Raw genomic sequence first — 19,873 nt, 5'->3', positions numbered from 1 at the left:
CAAAAAAAAAAAAAAAACCCTTCTGTGTCTCAAAGGCTTAAAATAAAGGTGTGTTTCTCACTTACTTCACAGTTAGTGACCGAGACATATGGCCCCACCTAGATGTCAGGGGCCTGGGGACTGAGGCCATCCTGTGTATCCAGGAGGACAATGGATTGGCTTGGTGGACACACAGCATCGTCTCTGCCACAGTCCAGGCCCGGGCTTCCATCAAAGGAAGCTGAGACAGGAAGCCCGTGTGCAATGTGACAGCCTGCAGAGGTGGGGCTGCAGGAAGTGGCTCAGAGAAAAAACCTGGGATGTAGACTTGAGTGGTCCCTTCCCCCAAACAGCTCATATCCAGCCCATCAGCAAACCCAGTGCTCACAGATCCATCAGCAAGTCCTGTAGGCTTGATCTCCAGGATATATCCTAATCTGGCTGCTTACTACCTTCTCCACTGCTGCCACTCTGGCCCAAGCCCTTCACTGGGGCCTGGATCTGTTTTCCTGATCTCCCTCCTTGCATCACCGTGGTCAGTTCACACAGAAGCCAAAGGGCTATTTTAAAAACTTAAATCAAATCATATTGTCACCTTGGCTAAAACCCACCAGGGTTCCATTTGCAATAGAAACTCCTTTCCAAGGCCTACAAAGTCTTTCGTGATCTGGTTTCAACATCTTCTCTTAGGGCTTTCCTCTTGTTCACAATGGTCCAGCCCTACTGGTCTTTATTCTGTCTTTCAAACACCTAGATGTTTCCTTCCCCAGGACTTGGCATTTGCTGTGCCCTCTGCCCCAAATACTCTTCCCTCAGATAGTCCCAGCTTTGATTTCTTTACTTTTCTTTCTCTTTCTTTTCACTTGGGAAGGAAAAAAAAAAAAAAGCCTGAGTGATGGGTGGTCTGGGATCTCTTGTGATACCCTCAGATGATGTACAGATAGGCTTCACTCAAACTTCTTCTTGAAATGTCCCCTGATATTTCTATCTGAAAGAAATCTCAGCATGAAAAGAGTGCATGTTGGAATTGGTTATCATGGAAGCAGTCGTGGGAGGAGGTGAGATTGCAGCTGGACCTTAACAGTGAGGGTTGTTTCAGTAAGCAGAATTGGGGTAACCTCCACGCAGGAAGGGGCTGTACCTACCTTGTTCTACTGGGTCTCCAGTGCTTTTTAGAGTACCAAGCAGAAAACAGATAGTCAATATAGAATTCTTGAATGAATTCACCACTAAATGAACAAAGGAAAGAGAGTGAAAACACTAAAAATGTGTGATGACGACAAACAACAAGGTCTATTTGGCTGGAACAGCCAGTTCTAGTGAGAAACGAGGTTGAAAAGCAGCATTCAGCTGAATTGAAGAGAGCATTCGCAGAGAATATATTTAAGTCCTATACCCGGTTGGTGTCTCCTGCCTAATTCGGAGCACGCCATCCCTCCAATCCAGCTGGTGAACGATCCCCAGAGAAATCCTCCATAGAGGGCCGAGGTAGTACTTAGGGACTGAGGAACTGTTGAGAAGGAGATAATTTGTGGCAACGAGCCTCTCCTGGCGGCAGGGACATCCTCAGATTGCACCGGAAGTTGGTCCTGCCCGCAGGGAATCTGTTGGTGGGTCTTCGCTGGGTGGGCAGGAGGTGACCATGGCAGGACCCACATTTGGCTCTCTGGACCCCTTCTTCCTCCCTGCTGTGCCCAGTCGATGCCCATGGCCCCGCCCTCGGGTTGCTTCCCTTGTCAGGACCTTGCCACCTTCTCATCTCAGCTGTCTCACACCTCATCGGCAGGCGGACTCTCAACCACTGCGCCACCAGGGAAGCCCAGGAACAATCTTTTTAACCTCCTCTTGGCAAGCTGTCTTAGGCTTCCCCTGAAATCTGTACCCCTCCAGGAAGTTTCTCTGGGTGTCCGAGTGGCTCTGTGCCCTCTCTTTTTCCCCACACCTGGCCAGGACTCAGGTCTTCTGAGGTTTTCTCCCCCTTGCCCATCTCTCCTGTTGTAAGTGGGGCAGATCTCACATTGCCTCAGCCCTGGACTGTTTACGTGGACTGTTCACGTGGACTCTGCGTCTCCTCGTTGATCTGAAACTTTTCTCCTGTCACGTGTTATTCTTTATTTGTTCAAAGGTCAGAAGTTGTTTTGAAATATCACTGGCTGTGTTACTTCCTTCTGAGTTATTTGGTTCTTCTTCCATGACTAATTATTAAAGACAGCATTTCCACGTATTGTCCACCAAATACAGGGTAAGAAAAAAATACTACCATAAGTGAGAATTATAGAACCATGGGGCTTATCCAGGCCAGTGTCTCCCTGGGGAGCTCAGGACAAGGACAGAATCCAGACTTAGGCCCTTTTCTTGAGTCTCAGGAGTGGGCTGACAATGTCCTTCCCTGTCCCTAACCTTGTCATGAACCTACAGCTTTTGAGAGTACTTTTGGTGGGTTAAGCAGGATTCTGAGGAACATTGTTCCACACCTCTAAGCCTTCCTCCTTCTCTTCCACTGAGTCATGCACCCTCTATGTCCCCTTTCCTCAAGGTTTCTTGGCCCTTCTTTTGCTCAATGCTGATGAGTAGAACATAAGAAGAAGTGAACACTTAGTTCAGGTAGTAGGTGATCCCTCTGAGCATCTCAGGGCACTCCTCCTCCAGGCAGGCCTCGGCCACTTCACTGAGCTGCTCTCCAATTCCCACTTCTGATGGGTGTCTGGGGCTGCAGGGTCCAAAGGGACTCAGGCTGGGATTTCTTTGTTGAACACGATGGATCCGTCCATTGTAGGCATACCTCCAGGGTGCTACCCTGCTTTGTTTTTTTATTTGTGTTTTTACTCCAGAGCTTTCAACCCAACATTCCCTGGAAGGTGTGAGACCCTGAATGTATGGCCTCCTGGACCCTGTACACAGTCAGGTGGTCTGGCTTCATTTCCTGCTTCATTCACAACATCATTTCCATCTCTGTTTTTTAAAAAATTTAATGTTTCATTTTTATCATTTTATCCTATAAAGCTATAAAAGCAGTTGAGGCTTGAGCCACATTTTTTAAAATTAATTTTTATTGGAGTATAGTTGTTTTACAGTGTTCTGTTAGTTTCTGCTGTACAGCAAAGTGTGAGCCACATTTTTTGTTTTAAACAAATTTCCACACAGTTACTTCCAATTACATGACCTTTTCGCAATTCTTTCCTTTTTCTGTTAATTATGTTCCAGTAAAAATTCTTTGCTTAAGACCATAAGTATTTTTTTCCAATGCTTGGTTTATGCAAAAAAGTAATATGGTTTCCAAAATATTTTTTCTTTATATTTCACGTGATGATTTTTCTTATCTTTTAGCTGGTTATTTGGTAGATACTTACCTCCATGTCTCTAAATAAAATGCTTTCTTGATATTTCATTATAAAGTCAATATCCTGGAAGATGATGATTTACCTTCATCCTTTCCCAGCCTCCACCACCACACACGTCCATTTCCCATCATCCGTCCTCCCAACATAAATACCTTATATGAGAATTTAGGTTAGATCGTCATTATTTTCATTATTATGACTCTGTAATATATTCACACCTCTGCTGTGTAGTAAACTATAATCATTTTACTTTCCCACACAACTTTTTATTTTCAATGGAGCTAATAGTTATTACTTTTTGATGTTCTTATTCAACTGCAAGCTTCTCACCAGTCATATTAATCTCATCACAAGACATTCAGAAATCTCGGGTTTAGACAGGTCGCTCTCCACACTTGGGATCTTCCTTCATCATCCTCATCTTCGGAATTCCATCTCTTACCTGTGTGGCACCTTCTATGTCCCCTATACCATATATATATTCTTCTCTTAGTTTACTTTTTCATTTCGACGGAGCACATTATCAAGAAGCTTCTGGAGGTAAATTTTTAGAGTGCTTGTATATCTGAAAATGTCTGTATTATACCCTCACACTTGAGTGACAGTTTGGCTAGGTATAGAAGTTTAGGTTAGAAATTATTTTCTTCAGAAGTTGAGGCATCTCTCTGTTATCTTCTGGCTTTCATTGGTACACTTGAAATGTCTGGAGACATTCTGATTTCTGATTCTTTAGTATGTGACCTGTTTTTTTTTGTCCCCTCTGGAAGCTTGTAAAACAATTTATTTTTTTCTCTAGCATTTTGGAATGCAAGATATGAGTCTATTCCTCCTCAATTCTTTCTTTAGGGAACTCCTATTGTGTAGCTGTTGAACCTGCCAGCCAGGATAATTTTTTAAATCTCTTTTCTCCTACTTTCTATTTCTTTTTTACTATAGTTTCTGGGAAATTTCTTCACACCCCCCCCCCCATGAGGGGCTACAGAAACAGAATGACCCATTGCTCTGTTCCTGTGCCTCATGGACCACCTGGAGCTTTCCAGGGCCAGTGAGAGGGGCTGGAGGGGGATGTCCAATGACGGGAGGACCCTCCCTCCCCTTGGTGGAGGGGGATCCCCAAGAGACAGGGGGACCCTGAGCCACACCTCACCAACCATATGGCTGAGGAGGAGGAGGGGGAGGGCCAAGGGGGCAGCAAGAAGAGCAGTCAATCCTCTTGGCTACGCCTGGCCCGGAGAGCACTGAGTCACCACGTCTGCAAGCTTCTCACCAGTCATATTAATCTCATCACAAGACATTCAGAAATCTCGGGTTTAGACAGGTCGCTCTCCACACTTGGGATCTTCCTTCATCATCCTCATCTTCGGAATTCCATCTCTTACCTGTGTGGCACCTTCTATGTCCCCTATACCATATATATATTCTTCTCTTAGTTTACTTTTTCATTTCGACGGAGCACATTATCAAGAAGCTTCTGGAGGTAAATTTTTAGAGTGCTTGTATATCTGAAAATGTCTGTATTATACCCTCACACTTGAGTGACAGTTTGGCTAGGTATAGAAGTTTAGGTTAGAAATTATTTTCTTCAGAAGTTGAGGCATCTCTCTGTTATCTTCTGGCTTTCATTGGTACACTTGAAATGTCTGGAGACATTCTGATTTCTGATTCTTTAGTATGTGACCTGTTTTTTTTTGTCCCCTCTGGAAGCTTGTAAAACAATTTATTTTTTTCTCTAGCATTTTGGAATGCAAGATATGAGTCTATTCCTCCTCAATTCTTTCTTTAGGGAACTCCTATTGTGTAGCTGTTGAACCTGCCAGCCAGGTTAATTTTTTAAATCTCTTTTCTCCTTCTTTCTATTTCTTTTTTTTTTTTTACTATAGTTTCTGGGAAATTTCTTCCCCCCCCCCCCATGAGGGGCTACAGAAACAGAATGACCCATTGCTCTGTTCCTGTGCCTCATGGACCACCTGGAGCTTTCCAGGGCCAGTGAGAGGGGCTGGAGGGGGATGTCCAATGACGGGAGGACCCTCCCTCCCCTTGGTGGAGGGGGATCCCCAAGAGACAGGGGGACCCTGAGCCACACCTCACCAACCATATGGCTGAGGAGGAGGAGGGGGAGGGCCAAGGGGGCAGCAAGAAGAGCAGTCAATCCTCTTGGCTACGCCTGGCCCGGAGAGCACTGAGTCACCACGCTGATCACGGCAAGCGAGGATGTTCCTCTGCTTAATTCATCTGGAAAGCCCAGCTACAAAGATAGGTGCTTTCCCCGCTCCCCAGCCTGATCTGAGAAACAGAGGGGGGCGTCCAGGTTGCTGGGCGTCCAGGTTGCTGAACACCAGCTGCCACCCTCACTGCCCTGGGGTGCTGTGGATTGGAGGGGGCACCTCACAGGTTCTCCCCGCAACCTCCAAACTCACACAGAAGGGTAGGGCTGTGGGCTGCTATAGCCCAGAATCCTGAACCCGTCCTGCGTCCTGTGCCCACGAGAGCAACCAGAGATCAGTGTGTGAGCATCATTCTGATGCAGTCCTGCCTCACCAGCAGGAGCAATCAGCTCGTGTGGACAGTGGGCCAATCTGGCATAGAGGTGGGGGTTGGGGACAAGGAGCTGGGGAGGGTGCTGTTGGGAGGGGCAATCTGCCATGGGTTTTGAACTCGATGCACGTTCTGGGCGTCTCAACAATGCAAAGTCCTGTGTTATCTTTACCCAGGCTGTTTCTCAGGGTACTGCATGGAGCCACCTCCAGGGATGAGGTATTGATCCCCTCTGGAAAAAGATCAGGCTTGTGCCAGCTCGCTGTCATTCCCCAAGCTCTGTGTTCCCTCCAAGCCTACCACCTGGGTCCGGTGGAGTCACTATCTGGGATTTAGGGGCCATGCTGCTTGCTGTGCCATAATTATCAGTTCTTTGTCTGTGTTCCAGAGCTGTTCTGTCTTCTGCCACATCCATGAAACATAACAGGCTAATTTATTGGCTTGCAAGTAGGGTTCAATTCCAGAGTCTGACAAGCACCTGCCCCAGGGGATGGTCTCACGCCCCTCCCCTGCCTGCATCTGATTCTCTGCTGGCAGTGTGTGTTGGGGGTACTTTGTGTGCTAAGCTGATCAACCCACCTGTGTGCACCCCAGCCATGGATATGTCAGTGCACTCTTAGGAAACCAGGTCCACCGTTCCAGGGAAAACAGTCAGGATGATCCAGCCCTCACTGCCGGCCTCCTGGAACTCCTGTGGGGGACACCACACACCTTCACTTTAGTAAGGTCCAAACCCGACATTGACACTTGGGTTGGTGTTTCTTAGACTCTTAGAGGTAATATCCCGTTTAGCCACAAGAGGAGCCTATCAGTGGGCTGGGACAGGAAAATCAGCTCGGTGGGCACTCCTGAGTCGGCTGAATAGAATCTCTTTCTTTCTTTTTTCATTGAAATATAGTTAATGTAAAAAGTACTGGCTTATATTTTTGTGACCTTCAGATTGTCACGCAATGATGGGCCCAGGACTAGCTTATCTCCCTCCTCTCCAGGTCACATAGTATCCACGGCCCAGTGCTGTCGAATCCGATTCTCTGGGGAGAGGTTTTTTTTTTTTTTTGCGGTATGCGGGCCTCTCACTGTTGTGGACTCTCCCATTGCGGAGCACAGGCTCCGGACGCGCAGGCTCAGCGGCCATGGCTCACGGGCCCAGCCCCTCCGCGGCATGTGGGATCTTCCCGGACCGGGGCACGAACCCGTGTCCCCTGCATCGGCAGGCGGACTCTCAACCACTGCGCCACGAGGGAAGCCTGCTTTTCTTTTTGTTCTGACACTTTCCTTCTACTGACTGTAACTGAGCAGGGTCCTATGAGGCCTTTCCAGAATAACACCTCCCCACCCCCATGTCCTCTGCCTGCCTTTTGTCTGTAGAAAAACTTTAGTCAACGAATAAATTTAATCAGAGAAGTGAGAAAATGCAGAAAGAAAGAAAAACAGTCAAGCAAGACAAACTAATAATACTTTAGCCATTAAACAAAGTCAAGGACCTTTAGCTCTTCCTCAAGGGCTATAGATAATATTCTGAGCCATGTCCTTTGAGCTGTTTTGCAGATACTGAAACCCCCTCCAGGTGGAAGAAGTTAACCGTGTGCTGACCACACAGGTAGACCCTAGACCAGTTGGAACCAGAAGGTTGATGATGCTGAATCCCCATGACCTCACCACCGACCAATCAGAAGAATGTCCACGAGTTGACCACGCCCTGCTCCTAGAACACTGTGAGACTCCTCACTACCCGCTCCAGGGAGGGACACAGGTTTGAGGGCATTAGCCCGCTCTGGCCCCCTTTGCCTGGCAAAGCAATAAAGCTATTCTTTTCTACTTCACCCAAAACTCTGTCTCTGAGATTTAACCCGGCACTGGTGTACAGATGCCCAATTTCGGCAACACAACTCCTTCTCAATCCTCGTTCCTGGTGGTGTCTCTCTCTCCCAAAGCAGATAGACACGTCCAGCTGTGGAAAGAGGGAGGGAGGGAGGGAGGGAGGGAGGGAAGAAAGATTTCTCCTCCCATCACCATGAGGGTACAAAGATGCTCCCCAGCCTTGGGTGACTCCTGCACCCCAGGCACCCTGCTGCTCCAGGTCCTGGCACTTTTCGTCAACATATGGCTGTGGGAGGAGCCTGGCCTCATCTGCTGGGAGGAGGGGAGACAAAGAGGGCCTTGTTTGGTGGAATAAAGAAGTGGGAGGAGAGTTCTCTTGACCCTTGGGGGCTTCTTTCCTGGCACCAATCCTCAGAAACTTACTGTGAAAGAGAAGTTTGTCTTGGTGCTTTAGGGTCCTGTCAGAAGCTTAGAAATAATTAGGCAGAAGCCCCCTCCCCCAGGCTCCAGCACCAACCTTAACCTCCTGCCCTGATACCCACACTGACCCAGGCACTGTGGACATTCATAAATGGAGCCATTGAGGAATCAGGAGAAATCCAGGCAACTTTGAAAAATGTGCCTATTCTCCGAGTCCTATGTATCTCCCCACTTCCCACCCCCGTTACAGACAATTAGTCAAGGACTTTGGTCACTGCGGCCGGACTGTCTGCATAGCCCCGAATGGCGGGCTCACAGTTCTCTGTTTCCAAGGAGGTGGTCACATGCGGTCAGCAAAGAGGTGCTGTAGGCACCTGACTCAGTGGCTCCTCCTTGAGAGGGAGAAAGAGTTGGACCCTAGATTCACCCTTGGTTCCCATCCTGCCTCTTCTACTTACTGCCTGAGTGGCCTTCACAAGTGATTCAACCTTTCTGAAACTTGTTTCGTTGCTAGTCACCTAACTCTGTTATTAGGTGTATAAATGCTTAGGATTTGATGAACTGACCCCTTTATAATACCGGAATGACCTCTTTATCCCTGGTAATATTTTTGCTATGAAACCTAATCTGATATTAATATAGTCCCTCAAGCTTTCTTTTTTTAAAAATTTATTTTACTTTATTTATTTTTGGCTGTGTTGGGTCTTAGTTGCTGTGTGCGGGCTTTCTCTAGTTGTGGTGAGCAGGGGCTACTCTTCGTTGCGGTGCACGGGCTTCTCATTGTGGTGGCTTCTCTTGTTGTGGAGCACGGGCTCTAGGTGCGTGGGCTTCAGTAGTTGTGGCACATGGTCTCAGTAGTTGTGGCTCATGGGCTCTAGAGAGCAGGATCAGTAGTTGTGGCGCACGGGTTTAGTTGCTCTGCGGCATGTGGGATCTTCCTGGACCAGAGCTCAAACCTGTGTTCCCTGCATTGGCAGGCAGATTCTCAACCACTGTGCCACCAGGGAAGCCCTTAAGCTTTCTTTTGATTAGTGTTAGCTAAGTATATTTTTCCATCCTTTTACTTTTAAACTATGTGTGAATTTATATTTAAGGTGAGTTATTGGCGGGACTGCCTGCCACCTTCTTATAAAGAACCCTGTGATTTCATTGGGCACACCCAGACAATCCATGGAAATGTCCACATCTCGAGATCCTTAACTTTTTTTTTTTTTCCTGCCACACCTAGTGGCATGCAGGATCTTATTTCCCCAATCAGGGATCGAACCCATGCCCCCTGCAGTGGAAGCGCAGAGTCCTAACCACTGGACGGCCAAGGAAGTCCCACGATATCCTTAACCACATTCACAAAGTCCCTTTTTCATATAAGGCAACATTCACAGGTTCTGGGGATTGGGATGTGCATATCTTGGGGGGCATTACCCAGTCTACTCTAGGCAAGAAAAGGAGGCACAAATGGCCCCCAAACATATAAAAAGTAGATCAACATCATTAATATTCAGAAAAATGCAACTTAAAATCAAAAGGTCATGATCACAGAAAACTGTTAGGCATTGCCTTATAGGATTGGGTATATTCTACCTAACATTAGTCTACATTCTGGTAATTCCTCAAAGATGAAAACTCTAAAGAAACTCTTGCATGGGTGCAGATATAGAGATGTATGAGAAATGTGTTTAACAATATTGATGAAATAGCAAATCTGAGAAGCAACCCAAATATCATCAATATTAGAACATATACATCACTGTGGTCTATTTAAACAATGAAGAACCACACAGCAGTGAAAATTAATGGACTTCAACTGCATGTATGAGCATTACTTACATTCATACTCATGTTAACATGTATGAGTCTAAAAATATATAATACAGAGGCAAAAGGGAAATCAAAGAACTGTATAATTCTACCACATATATAAAAAGTAAAAACAGGCAACATTAAAAACAGATTTTAAACAAAGTAGGTATGTGTTAAAAGTATAAAAAGATAAAGGTATGATAAATATATATTTTAGGAAGATGGATACGCTGGAGGGTTGGGAGAAGGAGATTTTTTTAAAGGGGCAAACACATCATCAAAAACTCTACAAATAACAAATGCTGGAGAGGGTGTGGAGAAAAGGTAACCCTCCTGCACTGTTGGTGGGACTGTAAATTGGTGCAGCCACTATGGAAAACAGTATTGAGGTTTCTCAGGAAACTAAAAGTAGAACTACCATATGACCTATCAATTCCACTCCTAGGTATATAGTAAAAAAAAGAAAAAATGAAAACACTAATTCGAAAAGATACATGCACCCCAGTGTTCATAGCAGTATTATTTACAATAGCCAAGATATGGAAGCAACCTAAGTGTCCATTAACAGATGAATGGACAAAGAAAATGTGATACACACACACACACACACACACACACACACACTATGGAATACTACTCAGCCATAAAAAGAATAAGATTTTGCCATCTGTAACAACATGGATGGACCTGGAGGGTATTATTCTAAGTGAAATAACTCAGACAGAGAAAGACAAATACTGTATGATATCACTTACATGTGGAATCTAAAAAATACAACAAACTAATGAATCTAACAAAAAAGAAACAGGTTCACAGATATAGAGAAAAAACTAGTGGTTACCAGTGGGGAGAGGGAAGGGGCGGAGGGGCAAGAGAGGGGTAGGGGATTGAGAGGCACAAACTACTACATATAAAATAAATAATCTACAAGAATATATCTTACAACACAGGAAATATAGTCAATATTTTATAGTAACTATAAATGGAATATAACCTTTAAAAATTGTGAATCACTATGTTGTATAATATTGTACATCAACTATACCTCAATAAAAAAAAAAGAAGGAAAAAAAGAGAGCTTACCCCTAGACAGTTCCCTAGTAGAAGAAATACTAAAGGTTGTACCTCAAGAAGAAAATTTAGTGCACCTATGTTCATAGCCCATTATTCACAATAGCCAAGAGGTGGAAACACCCCAACTGTCCATCAATGGATGAATGGATAAGCAAAATGTGGCACATACATACACACAATGGAATATCATCTAACCTTAAAAAGGAATGAAGTTCTGGGCTTCCCTGGTGGCGCAGTGGTTGAGAATCTGCCTGCTAATGCTAGGGGACACGGGTTCGAGCCCTAGTCTGGGAGGATCCCACATGCCGCGGAGCAACTAGGCCCGAGAGCCACAACTACTGAGCATGTGCGTCCGGAGCCTGTGCTCTGCAAGAAGAGAGGCTGCAATAGTGAGAGGCCTGCGCACCGCGATGAAGAGTGGCCCCCGCTTGCCACAACTAGAGAAAGCCCTCGCACAGAAATGAAGACCCAACACAGCAAAAATAAATAAATTTTTTAAAAAAGGAATGAAGTTCTGATAGATGTTACATGAATGAACCTTGAAGAGATCACGCTAAGGAAAATAAGTCAGTCACAATGTTCTATGATTCCACTGATATGAGAGGTTTAAAGTAGTCAAATTCATAGAAACAGAAAATAGAATGATGGTTGCCAGGGGCTGAGGGCAGGTAGAAATGGGTACAAAGTTTCAGTTTTGCAAGATGAAAGAGTTCTGGAAATCCACTGAACAACAACAATGTGAATATATTTAACACTACTAAAATGAACACAGAAATGGTTAAGACCATGGTCACCAAGAAAAAAAAAAAGGAGAGAGAAAGAAGCAGAAAAAGATTTAATCCGGAGGAAGGCATAAAATTGAAGAAACAACACTGAGCAAAGAAACTGGTAAACATGTTGGTAAATCTAAATAAGAATTGAATTAAATATTGTCTGCAATGCAGGGAATGCATTAGAGGTGGACAAGTCTAGAAACAGCGACACTAGGGTGACATTTTGGTAATTCAGTCTTTTTTTTTTTTTTTTTTAAATTTCCTTCTTTCTTTATTTTTGGCTGCATTCAGTCTTCATTGCTGCGAGCCGGGGCTACTCTTCATTGCAATGTGTGGGCTTCTCATTGCGGTGGCTTCTCCTGTTGTGGAGCAAGGGCTCTAGAGCGCGGGCTCAGTTGTTGTGGCACATGGGCTTAGTTGCTCCTCGGCATGTGGGATCTTCCCAGAACCAGGGCTCGAACTCATGTCCCCTGCGTTGGCAGGCAGATTCTTAACCACTGCGCCACCAGGGAAGTCCCGGTAACTCAGTCTTGAACTAAGGCACCTTCTTAATTCATGGGACAGAAATCTGTACAACCAGTGGAATGTTAAGACGTGTTCAACGAAGGAGAAGTTGTCAGTGCTGACACCTAAGTTTTTGCTTGGAATCCCGGGTTGGTGGCATAGCTAGTCATTAAGATGGAGAAAATGCCAGCAGAGGATTTTTATTTTCTTGAAGGTATGAAATTATAGTGGATTTACCATCAAAAGGTCTTTAAAGGCTGGTAATTTGAAATACGATGAGGCTAGGAGTACAGTAGTGTTTAGGGGTTTGCTATCTGCAAGCCAGATTGCTTTTTCAGATCCCATCTCCTTTACTCACTAGCTGGTCAACCTTTTACAAGTTACTTAACGTCTCCATTCTTCATTTCTCTCCTCTGTAAGAGGGCAGTAACAGTATTTACTTCATAAAGTTGTTACGAAGTGTGAATTAATAACCATTTAGCACTTAGAATATCCATCATTTATTTATTAAGCAACTAAATAGATGTTGGTGTAACAAGGTATTGGAAATTTGGATGAGGATTTCAAGATGGAATATTTTAGAAAATAGAACACATATGACATTCTAAAGTGATTTGTTAGTCTAAAATGCAATATTTCAAAGGAAAACCAAATAAATAAGTTATGTCGCTCGAACTCTACACCCACGTCTAAGTTGTATAAAATGGCAGAGCTGTTGGAAATTAGAGCGAGAGAGGATTAACTCTGGAGGGAAGCTGCCTTGGAAAGAGATGTGCTATTAGTTCTCCCAAGGGAAGGCAGTGAGGGTGCTGCCTCCTGTATCTCATGCCTAGTGAGAGGGGCTCCAGTGTGTTGATTCCCGAATGATAAATCAAAAAGGCAGGAGAGAAAAAAAAAAAAAAAAAAAAAGGCAGGAGATAAGATATCCAGCAGATGAACGGAAGGAGATGTGGCTGTGTCGGAAACGGCCTGTATGCCCAGAGTTTCTTGGCCCTAAGGATGCATCCATATTTCCTGTGTACCAGATGTGAACAGGAAAGAGCCAGTGAGAGATTTCTACGTCTAGCTGAATAGTATCCCCTGGAGGAGTGAACAGGCTTCAAAGGTAAAAAATCATCCATTTGGCAAACTGTCAAAAAGATCAAATCACTTAAAAGATGAAGACTATTGAGGTGGACTTGAACTTCTCTACAACAATGTTAAATGCTAGAAAATAGTGGAATGATGCTCCAGATCTCCACAGGGCCAGTATCTGGAACTCAGGTGTTGCAATCTTCCCAGGGCCTAGTGGAGAGGGGCTGGGCTCCCTGAGTTGCAGAGAGCCCGTTTCTCCCAGCCAAGAAGAGAGGATGTCCAGAGGTAAATGTGTGGAATTCTCTCTGTTGTTGCCTGCAAGTCCCTATATTGAAAACATGCCGAAGCCTTTGCCCCCCTTTCAGATGATCTGAGAATCCCCATTTCAGTTCACTTAGAAGACAGAGCCCTCACCCTCGACAATAGAGGGTTATTCTCCAGAGCCCATTCTTTAGCAGCTGGGCTGCCTGCCCCTCTGGCTGCAATTCTTTGACCCTGCGCTAAGGCTGCCAGGAAAGACAAGGGGCGGGGGGAAGGAGTGGGTGGAGGCTTGGAGGCAGGGCCTGGGGGAGAGCTGGGACCCTGCGGGCTCCAGCCTGAGGGCTCTTACCTCTGCCTCTTTCCCCCCCGCTGTTGGTGCTTCTGCTTGAAGCTGCCAGGTGAGTGCCAGGGCAGAGCAAAGCTGGGCTGGCACAGGGCCTGGGGTAGTGGTGGTGGGGACTGCCTGGGGCTCTGGGCTGTGCATCTGTAACTCTAATGCACACGCCCACGGCCTGGGGATTATTATTAAAATTCAGACTGACTTGCTAAGCCTGGGACGTGGCCTGAGGTTCTGCACCCCTGGTGATGACAGGGCTGCTGCACCATGGACCGCACTTTAGTAAAAGATCTAGAATGTTTTCTAGGCCAGGTGGGGTGAGCTGGAAGCAGGGAGCTGCTCTAGTGCTGGCCTCAGTGGACCTCTTTCCTTCACGCCTTAACTCTCTGAGGTGGATTCTGCCGCCACAGTATCCTGAAATTTTTCTCCCAAAGAACAAGAGATGCTTAGAAAAATTCTTAACAAAATTGCTATGAAATTTTAAAAAATCTGTTTACGTATTCGAAAATCCCCTCAAACTCTGGGTTTTCCTCCTTCTCCCAACTCTTGAGCTCATAGGAACTGCTTCTAAAATCTTGACAGGGCTCAGATCCCGCCAGCCCCCTCCAGAATAAATTGATTTGCAAACTCTTTCTCCCCTTGGAGAAACAGTGGTCCCTTGAATTTTCTCAACAATGCTGAGCCCTCAGCTCCCTAGGTCTCGAAGTTTGGCCTGGGGTCTCTGGCCCCCTGTGGGCAAAGCTGCAGATGTGTTTGTGGGAGGAGGACGCGGGTCTCAGAGAATGAGAGGGGTGGGCTGGGGACGGCTGGAACAGATGAGGAGACCACTGGGTCCCAGGAAAGCAGGGGAGGAGGGAGGACGGACAGCTGTGTTTGAGCTTCGGTTTATAGGAAACTCCCTTTGGTCTGCAGACTTGGGGAGATGGAGCAGGATATTTATTGTCTGCACCCGCCAGGAGGCCCTGGAATGTGTGTTGAATAAGCATTGTTTTGGTTATAACAGCCGTGGGGCAAAGGGCAGGAAGGGCGCTCCAAACCAAGGGATCTCAAGCAAGCCCTCTTCTCCTGCTTTTTCTGTTCTCTCCCTTCCAAATCCCCAAAGCTCCGAGGTGAGCCCTGGAGACCTCAGTTCAGTTCTGAGAGCCTCTCAGAGGACATCTGGGTGTCTGGCTACAGGTCTGGGGTGGGCACGGGAAAGAAGAACCAGAGAGAGGGCTTCAGGAAGCTACTCAAACTCCCGACACTTGGAATATGCCAGGGCTGCTCTGTGTTAAATTCCAGGTCTGCTGGGGATGTGCTGGCAACATGTGTAGACAGTGCTGGGCCCGCACTTGGAAATGAGACGAGGCAGAGAGCTTGACTTGAGAATTTACCAAGTTAACGTTTAGTCTGGTGACTCGCCAGGAGGGCCAGGGCAGAAACCCCCAGAGCCCAGGGCTCTCCCCCAACCCCAAGTGCTGGGACCCTTTGAACTTATGAGGTGGGAGAGGCTGCAGGCATCCTCACAGGAGGATGTACAACCAGCCTGGAAATGGGCTGTTTATCATGCCCTACAAAAGCCCTCTGAGATGCTCTGGTGCAGACATCTTGCTTTACAGAGCTGGCGACTGAAGCCAAGAGTGGAGAGGTGAAGGACCAGTGCTTCCCTAAAGCAGTGGTTCTCAACCAGGGGTGATTTTGACCCCAGGGGACACTTAGCAGTACCTGGAGACAGTTCTGGGTGGGAGGGGAGAAGTATGCTACTGGCATCTAGTGGATAGAGGCCAGGAATGCTGCTAAACATCTTACAAAGCATGGGACCCCACCCCTGCTACCCCTAAACAAAAATCATCAGTCCCCAAGCATCAACAGTGCCAAGGTTGAGAAACCCAGGACCGGCCTTGAAACTTGCTGTGGAGCTCAGTTTTCACCAAACAAAACTGAAACATTTATGGAGAAACCACTTCTTTCCTAGACACTTCACGAAGTGCTTTCTCACCAATACGTAAGCTAGTGACTTTGTTTTACTGTTGTCTTGATTTCCAAATTAGAAACAGATTTTGCTCCTTATCTTTTTTTTTTTTTTTTTTTTTTTTTTCTGTATCCGGGCCTCTCACTGCTGCGGCCTCTCCCGCTGCGGAGCACAGGCTCCGGACGCTCAGGCCCAGGGGCCACGGCCCACAAGCCCAGCTGCTCTGCAGCACGCGGGATCCTCCCGGACCAGGGCACGAACCCGCGTCCCCTGCATCGGCAGGCGGACCCTCAACCACTGCGCCACCAGGGAAGCCCTATCTTTTATTATCTTCAATTATTCATCTTCTTCCTTTGAATTCTGGGAGAATTATCCAATGTGCTTTCTGGCATCCTGATCTAATTTCCCCCAGAATCTGTCCCACTGCCTTCAAAGATCAAGCTGATGATGTTTCTTCTACTCTATTTATAGTGGGTGTCCACATGTAAAGATCCATTGACTCTCATTTTTGAGGAGTCTTAGGGATGAGAAGGGATAAATCTTTATCTTCAATATGCCATCTTTAATCATGGGACCAATTCTGCATCTTTCTAGAGACTGGAAATAAATTTCTTCTAAAAATTTTAACCCAATTTTATAGAAAAGAATTTTCAGCAGCCTGACGTACTTCTAAGTTTTCACAGTCTATGAAGGAAGAAGAAAGACAGGGACTGAGGGGCAGGCAGAGGTTCAGACTCTGATTCTTAGTGGCTCAAATATGGTTTCTCACAGTTGGTGGGTGGTGACATAATTCTCTGGTCAGCTGAGGCCCTTAGAACTGTCCCTTGGAAGCATCTCAATCCGTCTCTTTTGATTGCACAAAAGTGACCATTCTGCCGAAGTTTCGGCATGTGGTCCATTCTTATCTATAGTTTATAACACTAATACTCATTTAAGATTGCTTTGTGCATCTCTCTGGGTATTATAATTGGGAAGCCGACGTGAGATAAATTAGGCTTGTCTCACTTGCTGCCATGTTAACTTAGAAATTCAAGTTATTATTATTCGACTTAACAGGAAGAAACCTAAGCAAGTTCAAGGTCAGAGCAGAAACAAGGATGGTCTGAATTACAGAAAAGGTAATTAGGGGGTCAAATTCTTGAGGAAGCTTGAAGGAGTGCCCCAGGGACACAGAGTTGAAAGGGAGGGCAGCCTTGCACAAGTGGAAAGACACTTCTTTCTCTGAGATGCTACAGCAGGACATGACTGTGAAGATATGAGAAGAAGGAGCTTCAGGGTTTCACACTAACGAGTCTATTTTCTCTGGAATAAGAGCTTTGTATGGTCTTCTGAGAGTGAGGGGAACCAGGTATGTAAGAGTTTGGGCTGAAGGGGTAGGGTTAGGAAGAGAAGCTTGGCGTTGAGGAGGGCTGCTGAGGAGGACAGAGAAGATGGCAAACTGGGCTTGTAGCATGACGGCATTTTGTCCAGAGAACAGAAGAATTTCTGAAGCCTGTCCTCGACCATGGTCACCTCTCACCACGAGGGAGATGTAAATCCAAGGACCAATGACAAAGCAGAGTTGAATTTTGAATTTTGATCCAGTCACCTCTGGCTTTGGCCCAAACACCATTATGTTTAACCAGTAGATTCTGCTGGGTTTTCTTCAAAGTATTCTCCTTTCCTAAGCTGGTTAGGTCTGAAGAACATCAGACTAGAGCAAGCCTTGATATTCACTCTGTTCACTGGATCCCCACCGAGCCCCTTAACCTAACCTCACCTCAGTCTCACCACTGTGATGGGGGCCAGACTGACACACCTGTGAGCACCTGGGGGCCTGAAGCCAGAGAAGGCAATGCACACCCCTCCCAGGGGCAGCACTGATTTCGTTCAGGTGACACTGACAGTAGCACCAGACCTAGCAACCATCACCTAGGGAAGCAATGGTCTTCAGAGGACTCGGGTCTCTGACTATTTAGCCTTTGGGAAGCAGGAGCGGGAGGGAGGGAAAGAGAGAGACAAAGACTGACCTTGGCCTCCCCGCAGGCCGAGAGTTCCTCTCCCCTCCAGCAGTACAGGAGCGGGGACAGAAGAGAAAGCCACACCCACACTCACTCACTATTAATATTCTACATAGATAATTCAGTTAACTATAAAGAGGTGCCCTCAGGTCGTGGTATTTGATCAGCCAGGTCCTAGGAGAGGAGCAAGGAAGCCTGCCTTAGTCACCGTTGGAGTGGGAGTGAAGAGCTGGCCTGGCACTTCTCCCACTGGACAGTGAGCATTACACCTACACTCACCACTGTCCTCTGCTCCCTAACAGCATGTGCGGCAGGTTCCTGAGGCGGCTGGTGGTGGAGGAGAGCCGGCACTCCACCCCCGTGGGGCGCCTCCTGCTTCCCGTGCTCCTGGGGTTCCGCTTCGTGCTGCTGGCCGCCAGTGGGATGGGGGTCTACGGCGACGAGCAGAGCGAGTTCGTGTGTCACACGCAGCAGCTGGGCTGCAAGGCTGCCTGCTACGATGCCTTCCACCCTCTCTCCCCGCTGCGCTTCTGGGCCTTCCAGGTCACCCTGGTGGCTGTACCCAGTGCCCTCTACATGGGTTTCACTCTGTATCATGTGATCTGGCACTGGGAGGAATCTGAAAAGGTGAAGAAGGAAGAGGAGACCCTGATCCGCCAAGGGGAGAAAAGCAGAGATGCCTTGGGGCCTGGAAGCCCCAGGGTGCTCTGGGCCTATGTGGCACAGCTGGGGGTGCGACTGGCCCTTGAAGGGGCAGCTTTGGGGGGGCAGTACCATCTGTACGGGTTCAAGATGCCCAGCTCCTTTGCGTGTCGTCGAGAGCCTTGCCTTGGTAGTATAAGCTGTAATCTGTCTCGCCCCTCTGAGAAGACCATCTTCCTGAAGACCATGTTTGGGGTCACTGGGCTCTGTCTCTTGTTCACGCTTTTGGAGCTTGTGCTCCTGGGCCTGGGGAGATGGTGGAAGATCTGGAAGCACAAATCTCCCTCTTCTAACCACTTCCCAACTTCAGAGAGCGCTCAAAGACACAAGGAACCGACTGATAACTTCCCAGTGGTGGAAACAAAAGAACGGTTTGCAGAAGCAGGTGAGAGGGGCACTGATGTCCCTCTTTCTACCTGTCCCTGATGTATGGGTCCTGACGATCCCCCACGGCAAGCCCCTCACCCTCCGGGAAGTACAACTCCCACAAGTTACAAAGTAGAAAACCAGGTTCTACGCAGAGGTGTCCTAACCACTCATCCCACCCCATCGCCCAGCTGCATCCCCATCAACTGGATGGTTCCTTCCAATGAACCAGGACCCAAGTGCTCAGTTGATTGTACCTCCTGCCCTTCCATTTAGGTCTCTTCCCACTTAGGAAAAGGCTCAGCTTCTGCTTGATCCTCTACTTTGCAGAATTATGAAGACACCTGGCTCACCTCTGAAGGAAACCCTCTGACTGCATCTTTGTCCGAACATCCAGTGAGTGGGGTGTCTATCTCCATGGTAAATTAAAGGCTGTTGAAGCATATCCAAGAGCCTTGGGGGGCCACGGTGTCTGAAGCTTTTCCTTGGAGATCTCCTGCTTGTGCCTCCTCACCAGAATTCCCTGGTGTCAGCATCACAATTTTCATGGGCTTGGTTCCAGAGTCAGCCAGCAGAAACCTCCATAAAACCGTGCCTCTCTGTCCTGCACAATAAATATTGACCACTGTTGCTGGCATTCCTGTTGCTGAGGACAATCCTCTTTCCTGTCTCAATGAGTCTACTCCTCTTTCCTGCTGTCCACATCTCTGCTCCCCCCACCTTTAAAATCTTGTAACCTATAAATGCACCCAGCCCTGCAATATATGTCATATTCAGAAACTCTGGCTTTCCAAGCATATGTAACCCAGGGTCCTTTAATATATAGATTCAATGTATTCAAACACTCAGCCACACTCTTCTGGAAGATTCCTGTGAATTCAGAGGCTTACATACCCTGGACCACTGACAGATCTGATTTCTGCTCAGTCCTCATT

At 46.8% G+C, this 19,873-nt stretch overlaps 1 protein-coding gene across 2 annotated transcripts in view; it reads left to right on the top strand.

The window, feature by feature from the left end:
- Positions 1-19,636, top strand: part of GJC3 (gap junction protein gamma 3) — a 42,442-nt gene extending 22,806 nt beyond the window's left edge. Inside the window, exons 1-2 of one of the 2 annotated variants that reach the window (XM_024745365.1) lie at positions 13,893-13,980; positions 18,173-19,636. In XM_024745365.1, the coding sequence (XP_024601133.1) occupies positions 18,174-18,998 (825 nt within the window). In that variant the 5' untranslated portion in view covers positions 13,893-13,980; position 18,173 and the 3' untranslated portion in view covers positions 18,999-19,636. Of the gene's footprint in view, positions 1-13,892; positions 13,981-18,172 lie in introns of those variants that run through there. The other variant, XM_024745363.1, reaches the window with a different exon arrangement.
- The last annotated feature ends 237 nt before the right edge of the window (positions 19,637-19,873 follow it).

Source organism: Neophocaena asiaeorientalis, unplaced genomic scaffold, assembly GCF_003031525.2.
Source record: "Neophocaena asiaeorientalis asiaeorientalis breed wild unplaced genomic scaffold, Neophocaena_asiaeorientalis_V1.1 scaffold461, whole genome shotgun sequence".
Classification (NCBI taxonomy): domain Eukaryota; kingdom Metazoa; phylum Chordata; class Mammalia; order Artiodactyla; family Phocoenidae; genus Neophocaena; species Neophocaena asiaeorientalis.
Note: the sequence above shows the minus strand (reverse complement) of the source record. Positions and strands in the feature narration are given on the sequence as shown.